Source organism: Tetrahymena thermophila (assembly GCF_000189635.1).
Source record: "Tetrahymena thermophila SB210 genomic scaffold scf_8254667, whole genome shotgun sequence".
Lineage (NCBI taxonomy): Eukaryota > Ciliophora > Oligohymenophorea > Hymenostomatida > Tetrahymenidae > Tetrahymena > Tetrahymena thermophila.
In genome coordinates, this window is record NW_002476434.1 from 1330431 (window position 1) to 1341445 (window position 11015).

General features: G+C 18.6%; 1 protein-coding gene across 1 annotated transcript; it reads right to left on the reverse strand. All coding sequences in view use genetic code 6, as the record gives it.

The window, feature by feature from the left end:
- Positions 1–10778: 10778 nt before the first annotated feature.
- TTHERM_000035703 (hypothetical protein) lies at positions 10779–11015 on the reverse strand (the record flags this gene model as incomplete). Its single annotated transcript, XM_012797142.1, has 2 exons — positions 10779–10801; positions 10850–11015. The coding sequence occupies 2 exons, from the start codon at positions 11013–11015 to the stop codon at positions 10779–10781; spliced, it is 189 nt and encodes a 62-aa protein (XP_012652596.1).

Genomic DNA, 11015 nt, shown 5'->3' on the forward strand with positions numbered 1-11015 from the left:
TACTTTTATTTATTTAATAATAGTATCACTCATTTAAATATTTTATAAACTCTTTAAAATAATTTTTATAACATTTTATCTTTGGAATATTTTTATGTTTTTATGTTACTCATCATTATTAAAGTCTTTTAAATGTTACATCTGGTAGTATATATCTTCTAATTTCCATTTTGATTATCATGAAAGTAGCCTAGATCAAATATGCTCATCAAGCTAGTACTCTAATAGAGAATATGCATAGTTTTAATTATCTTGATTAAACGATTAATGAAGTAATTTCTGTTTTTTTGTTGACTATAATTCAATAAATCTAAAAATATGTTAATGAAATTATTTGAAATAATTTAAGTGATGAAATTGACTTTTTTTTCTTTTACTACAAAAAAATAATACAAACTAATCATTTAAATATTTCTAAAAAAAGTTTTTTGCATGATGTTTTTTTTAATTATAATTCCTGCTTTTTTAATTAAAAATATTTGAGTTAGAGCAAAAAAGAATATTAATAAAGCTTGAATTCAAGGTATTTTAAAAATTTGTGGCTTTTTTACTCATTAAATTTATAATGTAAATGGTGAAAGTGGATATTTGTTTGAAAAATTACCTTATTAAAATGATATTTTAATTATTATGAAATAAAAATTTATACTATTATTTTTGAGTGCATAAAATTAGAGTAAACATCTCTTTTTACAGTAATAAATTTCAATTAAAACTCTCTTTTAAATGAGAGTAAGATATATTGTTTGCTATTATAGTTTATGTAAAAAAATATTAATTTACTTCTTCAATAATAATTTATCAGATTTTTTTGATAATTATAATAATCAGAAAGCTTCAGAATTTATAAAGGCTCATAACAAAAAATAGAAAAAAATAGTTATTAAATTAATTTAAAATATTACATATAAATTTCAATCATATTACTTGTAAACCTGATAATCATTTTCAATATTAGGTTTGAAAATAATTTAATTTATTTCCATCGAGTATTAAAACTAATATTAATTTTAGAAAATGTTATTGCAAGTTTTAAAAGATATAAAAAATAATTATTAAAAGCATCTAAAAAAATATGCTAATTACTCTACATCATATTGTCAAGTATTTTAAATAGATAGTTTTTACTGAATTTAGATAAAATTATTTTTAATATTTTTCAAAAAAATGAGAGGAAAAAAAAAATTTATGAAGAATTTAAAATTCAACTTATAAACTATTTTAGATTATGCAAAAAGTAATTTAATTTTTATAAATTAAGTTAATAACTTTCATCTCAAATATGAAATAAACACAATTAAATGTGTATGAAAAATAATCAGCTGAAATAAAATTTAAATTATTTATTATTTTCTAATTTCTTAACTTACACTCTTTGATATTAGGAGAGTGATAATTCATTATTAAGTGGTTAATCAAATTTTGGTATATCTAGCTTAAAAGCGTTTAGAAACTTTATAAAATGATTATATAATATCCTCTTTAGTTTCTTTATCAATTTAAAGAATAATGACTATTAATTATTCTAATCCATTTTTATTACTTTTTATCATGTATTAAATTTCAGTTTAACATGAAAAATATATTTTTTTAAACAATTTTTTTAGATAACAAAAACAGAAACGTGAATGATCAATATAATTATAAAAGAAAATAATAAGAAAAATGTGAAATATTGGTAATATAAATCAGTCGATGTTTCTTTCTTTTTAATTTAAGATTGAAAAATTAACAAAATCTATATTTAACCACCACATTCATAAAAAACTTAGCTGTTTATTTTAGACTCTTTAATTACAAATATTATTTAAATTGATAAGTATGTGTTTTTCTCTCTTTTTTTACAACTTGATTTTAAAGGTTGAATTACGTTTATCACCTAATAATTTCCACAATTTATTCTTGTTAAAAATTTTTATAGGATGCATTATTTTTTGTTGATTTTAAAAATTCATTTGGTTTGATTGAAAAATTGAATCAATGAAATTATTTAAAAATAGCTAATATTAATTTTACTAAATCTTTTTCATTTTACATTTTTAGAAACTATTTCAGCAAATTTTAAGTAATAAAATAGCTATTTATCTTCTTGAAATAAACTCTTTCCAAGTATTTATTTGATAATATTCATAAAGATATAATTTTATGTTTCAATAGTCTATGTTTTTATCACAATTTTTGAGAGAAATAGTGACCTAATTTTTAAAAGACTTTCATGTAAATTTAAAAATTTTATTTTTAATTGAACCTATTATTAGAATAAAAATGAGCAAATTTAAAAAAATAAAATAAAATATTAACATTTTCCTGTAAAGATATTTAAATTTATTTACTTTATTTTCTAGCGTATCATTGAAAATAAATTATTATCAATTATAGATTGAACCATTTCTATTCAATTTTTAAAAAAATTCAGAAAAGTGTAATAATTTGTGGGGAAAATGATCAAGTACATCTATTTAATGTTAATTTAAATTTACAGAATAAATTGTAAAAATTAATTTTCTTTTTAGGCTAGAAAAAAATGTAAATTGTTTAAGGTAAACAGTTAATTTAGTATATACTTCAATGGAATAAAAAGAATTTATATTTAAAAAAGCTGACTCAATAATCCTGGCTAGATAACTTTTGATTCATTTATGCTATAGTGTAATTATTTAAATAATTAATAATGAATTTTTAAGAATATATTTCTAAAGTAAAAGGATTGTATTTTATTTCTTGAATTAAAATAAACTAGAAATATAGGTTAAAGTATTTATAAGAACCCACAAACTATATTCAATAAATTAAAATAATATGATTTATATATAATTGCCAAAATATATTTTAATTAGGGAGTTAAGGAAGGAATTTATTTGTAAAAGACTCAAATTAATTAATAGAAATCAATCATTATAATATATAATATTGCCAAAACATATTTTAATTTGGGAGTTAAGGAATGAAGGAATTTATTTTTTAAAAGGTTCAATTTAATTAATATATAGAAATCAATTATTTTAATATATCATATTTCCAAAACATATTTTAATTTGGGAGTTAAGGAAGGAAGGATTTTATTTTTTAAAGATTCAATTTAATTAATAAAAATCAATGATTTAATAAATGATATTGCCAAAACATATTTTAGTTTGGGAGTTAAGGAAGGGAGGAATTTATTTTTTAAAAGATTCAATTCAATTAATAGAAATCAATCAATGATTATAAATACAACCAACAAAATTTTGATTTATTTATAGCTAAAAACTTATATGCTTAAAAACAATAATAAACGCAAAAAACAATCTTTTTATTTAAATTGCTAGTGTTTTCAGGAAATGTTTTATTTAGATTAAGTATATTTTTTTGTTAACAATAATAAGAGTTAATACAATCGTATAAATAAAATATAAATAACACTTAAAGGATAATTATATATTGATTTAATTGTAAATATTAATTATTTGCAAATTGTATTCATGCATACATGGTTTTGAAATATCATTTCTTTTTCTTATATATTTTTATGTCTAATGGTTAGTTATTTTCTATGCAATTTAAAAGAACATCAATTAGCCTCTGATGTTCATCTAAATTAGACACTTTAGATTTTGAAAGCCATTATTAGGAGTTGTTAAATAGATAATCATAAAATATAAGCTTTAAACTCTAACTTTGTAGAAGACTTCTAAGCTAAAAATTCCATCTATTTGTTTTGACATTCACTTTCTTAGACACTGCTTTTTTAATTTCAGAAAAAGGCTTATTGTTTTTTTTGAAGTACATTTATTAATATTTTTATTTCTTGTTTGAGTCTGATAAATTTACTAAATAGCTAAGGAAGCTCTTTAAAATATTTTTTATTATATTTTATTATTGATTTTATTTCAATTTAGAATCAATCCTTTCTTCAAAATAGTCATAATCATCTAATTATTTAGTAGGTTCATTATAGCATTGCTATGATTCAAAGCTAGAATCCTCCTATTTTTTAAAATTTAGCTCCTTTAAAAAACAGCTATCGCATTCATAGTTCAACACAGATAAAGTATTTAATTTGTTTTATGGAATTTATTAAGCAACTACATCAAGAAATATGTTTATTACGCTACCTAGAGCGTTATTACTTTGTAAAGAATTCATATACTTTTTTTTAAGTTTTATATTTTTAATTATATTAATTATTTCTTACTTTTTACAAACCAAGATTTTTTTTAAAGCATAAAAAATTATGCTCTCTCAATCAATTTTCTTTTTTTATGAAGCAACTCAAAAAAGCAAAATATATATTATATATGTTTATTTATTTATTGGAAACAAGAATTGCTAAAATTAAAGCCAGTGATTGATTAGTGATTGTGATAGCACATCATTCCCGAAGATATATTATGATAATATCTAACAATTATTATTTATTAGAAATACAATAAATTTCTATTCAAAATTTTATAGTATTGAATATGTCTTACCACACAATGTGATTTTCAATAATATTTTTAACAAGCTAATTTATAGTGATAAAAAACATTTTTTAATTTATACTGTAACCTCTCATTGGTAAAGACCTCTATTAATTAATAATTTTAAAACTTTTGAAAAGACTAAAAAACTGAGCAAAGAATTAGGAGGAGGGGTATGGCCTTAATTAACTAGTGTTTACAGTATAATATATTATTAATATTAGTTAAAATAAGCAATCATTTAAATTTTGTTGGATTGTATTTTATATTAGCTATAATTTCTATTTGAGAATTTACTAGTAATTATAAATGCTAATGGACTTATACATGCTATATTATTTTAAAAAAACAATAATCAATCTCTGCAAATTCTCAAGTGTATATTTAATTTAATAAGTGATAAATCAAATTAAGGAAAGACAAATATAACATTTAAAATAAATTATTTACTATTTATTTAAGAATATTTTTTTGTCCAATACTTTTCTTTGAATATATTTAAAGAATAAATTTGAATAATTGATCAAATTTGAAGATAAAAACTATGAAAATATTCTAATTCTTTTTAATCATCTTTTCATAAGAAATTAAAAAGAATAACTAATTGTATTTATTTCAATCCAAATTATAAAATATTTCTTTCACTAAAATTTGAAGAGTTTATTTAATTTTCCTTATTATTTTATTTAACACCATGTAAATCTGCTTTCGTATTACAAGCTAAAATTTTAATATAGAAGGATCGTGGGGAATTTAGTTATACAAATGAAATTAGCTTTTATTAGATTGTTGTTATGATTATTTTTACAATTTTTTAATATAATGAAATTCCAAAATCAAAAGAATTTTTAAAGTTAATTTACTTTTTTCCTCACCAAGATTATTAATTTAGATTTGTATAATCAATTAAATTTCATCAAAAATTTATATTTGCTTGGTTTCACAAAAAATATAAACAATTAATTAGATTTAAAAGGATGTTTAATGATTAATTATTTACAATTACAATCACCTTTTTAATTGAAATAATTAACTATTTACATAATTAATCAACAGGAGATTAAGAATCAAAATTTAAAATTTAACTTTATTAAAAATAACTTTTTATCATAAATGTGTATTAGCTAAATCAAATAATAGAGATCATTAAACATTTTTAGTATTTTATGATTTTTCTGAATAATCTTTATTTATTTACTTTTAATATTATCTCTAATAATAAATAAAATATTTACTTTTTTTTATTGAATGAATTTTTATTTAATCTAATTTAAGTAGTTATTTTTCAATATTATTTATTGTTGTATTGATTAGCTGTTTGATGATTATTAAACTAAAGATCTTTCTTAAATTTAAATTTAATTCATTCATGATTTCTTTAATTATATAATTAAATCAAAATTTTCTCATGGTTTTTTTTATTTCTATAAATGCTTTTTGAATTTGAGATAATAAATATTTATAATTAATTCTAATTTGATATTTATAAATCAACAAACAAATAGTGAAAAAGCTTCTTTTATATTAGAGAAAATTTTATTTAATTACTAATAAAATAAAAGAAAAACAAGGATTTTTTGTTTTATCAACTTTAAATTTAAATTTTTTATTAAGACTTATTTAAACATTTGTGTATTAATAATTAACTTTTTTATCTCAAGTTAATTTTATTTAAATACTAGGATATGGAATTCAATCTTTATATTTTTACATTATATTAATTGCTTGAATCAAAGTAAAAAAATAAAAAAATCTTTGGTTGATATTTGTGTTTGAGTATTGATAAGAATGTAAAAAATATAAAGGATAATTTAATAATTGATTCACATTCAATAATTTTATTTTATATTCTTTCAATTTAATAGTATTTATTATTAGTTTTTTAAAGTTCGCGTAAACTAATAAATTTTCATTTCCAATAATAATTTATCAGATTTTTTGATAATAATAATTAGAAAGCTTCAGAATAGATCAAGCCTCATAACAAAAAAAAAATTAAAAATATCAAATAGAAATTTCAAGAACACTAATTGTAAATCAGAAAATTATTTTTTATATTATTTAAAATATAAAAAAATATATTTCAATATTGAGTTTTTAATATAAAAGCATTAACTATGGATAAAAAGTATATATCAAAATCATCTAATTGTTAAAAATATACCAATAACTACAATTGATCAAAAATTTAAACTAAAAATTTTTTACTGAATTTAGATAAAATTATTTTTAATTTAAGAAAAATTAAAAAATTTATCTAAAATTTAAAATTCAACTTAAAGACTACATTATAATTTGCTTTTGAAAATACTCATAATTATATTAAAATTAGACAATTATACTTCGTTAATGATAACTAATTAAATAAATAAATAAAAAATTGTTTTGAAGATGCCTTAAAGATAATTTCAAATGTATGAAAAATTAACCAGCTGCAATAAAATTAAAACTTTTTAATACTTTTGTAATTTATTAATTTATTTACACTTTTTGATATCATAGGAGTGATAATTGATTATTAGAGTGGTTAATCAAATTTTGGTATATTTACCTTACAAGTGTTTAGAAACTAAATAAAGTATATATTAAAAGCATCTAATTGTTAAAAATATACCAATAACTACAATTGATCAAGAATTTAAACTAAACAATTATACTTCGTTAATGATAACTAATTAAATAAATAAATAAATAAAAAATTGTTTTGAAGATATTTGTAAAGCAAATAGCCACTTTAAATGTTTATTATTTTTTTGTTTTAGATTACGCAAAATATAATTAAATTAATTCTTATGGTTAAGTTAATTATTTTCTTCTAAAATATGAAATAAAGATAATTTGATATGTATGAAAAATTAATTAGCTGCAATAAAATTAAAATTTTTTAATACTTTGTAATTTATTAATTTATTTACACTCTTTGATATTATATGAGTGATAATTGATTATTAGAGTGGTTAATCAAATTTTGGTATATTTACCTTACAAGTGTTTAGAAACTAAATAAAATGACTATACAATACTCTCTTTAGTCTCATTATATTTTTAAAAAATAATAACTATTAATTATTACAACGCATAGTTATTATTTTTAATTATGTATAATATCTCGCTTTAACATAAATAATAATCCTACCTAAACAATTTTTTTGGATGGCAAATACATAAATATGTAAACAGAAACAAATATTATCATCGTTAGAATAGTATATACTTAGAAAAATGTGATAGATTTAAAATTTAAAAGTAACATAATTTATATTTAACCACCATATTTACAAATAACTAAGTGTTTTTATTGACTCTTTTATTACAAATATTATTTAAATTTATTATTATGTGTTTTCAAGAAAGGAAGTAATTAATTTTTCTCTCTTATTTTACAACTTGATTTTAAAGGATGAATTACATTTAATATATTACCTCTCAAATAATGTTCACAATTTATCTTTATCAAAAATTTTTAGAAGAAGCATTCTTTTTTCTTGATTTTAAAAATTCACTAGTCATTTGCTTTGATTGAAAAATCCAATCAACAGAAATCATTTGAATACAGTTGATAATATTTACTAAGTCTTTTTTATTTGACATTTTTAGAAACTATTTGAGTAAATTTTAAGTAAAAAAATAGTAATTCATCTTCTGGTAAATAAGCTCTACCATAGCACTTATTTGAAAAATACACAAAGAGATATTTTTGTGGTTCTTCAGCCTAATTTTTCATCAAAATTTCTGAAATAAATAATGATCAAATTTTTAAAAGATTTTCATTAGAATTTTAAATTGCTAAATATTATTTGTAATAGAATTAATAAGAATAAAAAACGAGCAAAATTTTTATAAGCTAAAATATTAAAATGGTGGTGTTAAATTTAATTATATGTACTTTATTTTCTAGTTGAAAATTGTCATCAATAAATAATAAATAGAACCATTTCTTTTAAATTTTAAAAAAACTTAGAAAAGTGTAATAAGTGTGGGGAAACAAACGATCAATTATTTGTATTTAATATTTATTTAAATTTACCTTTTCTTGTATGCTTGAATCAAATGTAAATTATTTAAGGTAAACAGTTAATTTACTGCATATGTCAATAGAATAAAAACATATTATATTTAAAAAAGCTGACTCAATTATCAGGCTAGATAACTTTTGATTGATATTATTTTACAGTGTAATTATTTAAATAAATTTGAATGATATTTTTAAGAAAATATTCTTCAAGTAAAAGGATTTGATTTTGTTTCAATAATTAAATAAGCTATAAAGAAAAAAATTGGTTAAAGTATTTTTATAAACACAAAAACTATATTCAATAAAATAAATCTTTATGATTTAAAATTCTATGAATTATATTAAATAGTCAAAATGTATCTTGGTTAACAAGTTAAGCAAGCAAGGAATATATTTTTTAAAAGATTCAATTTAATTAATAAAGATTATTAATACAACCAACAGAATCTTGATTTATATAAAGTAAAAACTAATATATTTGAATATAATCATAAACGTTTTTAAATCGCTAATGTATTCAGAAAAAGTTTTATTTAGATTTATTAAAAGTAATAAGAAAATACAAAAGTATATAATTAGAGCGAACTCATATAAATAACACTTAAAGATGCTTTATATATTTATATTGTTTTGATTGTAATTATTAATAATTAACAAGTTATATTCATTCATGCAAGGTTTAGATTTGTCATTTCTTTTTCTTATATATTTTTATGTCTAATTGTTAATTATTTTCAATGCAATTTAAAAGAACATTAATTAGCCTCTGATGTTCTTCTAAATTAAACACTTTAGATTTTTAAAGCCATTATTAGGAATAATTTAGTAGATAATCATAAAATATAAGCCTTAAACTTTAACTTTAAAGAAGACTTTACAGCTAAAAATTCCATCTATTTGTTTTAACATTAACTTTCTTTGACACTGCTTTTTTTATTTCAGAAAAAGACTTATTGCTTTGTTTAAAATATATTTACTAATATTTTTATTTAGTGTTTGAGTCTTATAATTTGGCTAAATAGCTAAGGAAGCTCTTTAAAATGTTTTTTATTATATTTTATTATTGATTTTATTTGGATTTAGGATCAATCCTTTCTCCAAAATAGTCATAATCTTCAGATTATTTAGTAGATTCTTAATAGATTTGCAATTGTTCAAAGCTTGGATCCTGCTGATTTTTCAAAATTAACTCCTTTTAAAAACAGTTATCGCATTCATAATTTGTCGCAGATTCAGTATTTAATTCATTTTATTAAGCTACCACATCAAGAAATATGTTTATTACGCTATTTAGAGCACTGTTATTTTGTTGAAAATTCATATACTTTTTTTGAGTATAATATTTTTAGCAAGTTTAATTATTCTTTAGTTTATTTTTTTTAAAGCTTAACAAATTATGCTTTATCAATTTTCTTTATTTTATGAAGCAACTCAAAAAAGGCAAAAAATATATTTTTATTAATAGCAAGAATTTTAAAAATTTTAGCCAGTGATTGAGATAACACATCATTCATATTACGAAGATATCTATCAATTATTATATATTAGAAATAATATTAATTTCTATTCAAAATTATATAAAATTAAATGTGAATTACAACAAAATATGATTTAAAAATAATATTTTTAATAAGTTTTTTTACAATAATAAACATTTTTTTAATTTATTCTTAATATTAGTTTACAAAAGTAATCTTTTAAATTTTGTTGTATTGTATTGTATTTTAACTATTATTTATATTTTAAAATTTACTAATTATTGTATTAATTTTGATATATTTTTACATGCTATCTTTGTTTAAATATAAAATTTATTTTACTTAGCAAATTTTATTATGAAGATTTAATTCAATAAACAATAAATTAAATACAGGAAAGAAAAATATATCATTAAAAATAAACTATTAACTATTTATTTTAGAATCATATATATCAAATTAAAAAGTATTTTATATCTAAAGCCATTATTTGAGCAATATTTAAGTTATGTATTTGAATAAATGATCTAATTTCAAGTTAATAATTGAAAATTGAATGAGAGAGTATTTGTAAAAGAAGCTAATTATTATCATCAAATAAGCATAATTTGATGCTATTAAAAAATAATCAGCTGCAACAAAATTTAAACTTTTATAAAATTTTATTAATTTACACTCTTTGATATCTGATTAATCAAAATTGATTATAAGAATGGTTAACAAATTTTGGTATATTTAGTTTATAAACACTTAGAATAATTACTAATTAGAAATATTTACTTGGATGATTTGTTATATAATAAAAGAATATGAAAAAAAAGTATAAAATATTAATTATATTTTTCAATCAGAGGAAAATGTTAAACCTATTTAATAACAGAGGATTTAATAGTATAATTAGATTTAAATAATACATACTATCTCGCTTAACCAAACACTGGCTTATTCGATTAACTTGGTTTTATAATGCTTTATACTGAAGGCTCTTCTGCCTCTATTACTTAAGTCTCTATTGATTTCTACTAGACTACTACTAGATACTATTCTAACACAACAATTTATATTCTAGCTAATAATCAT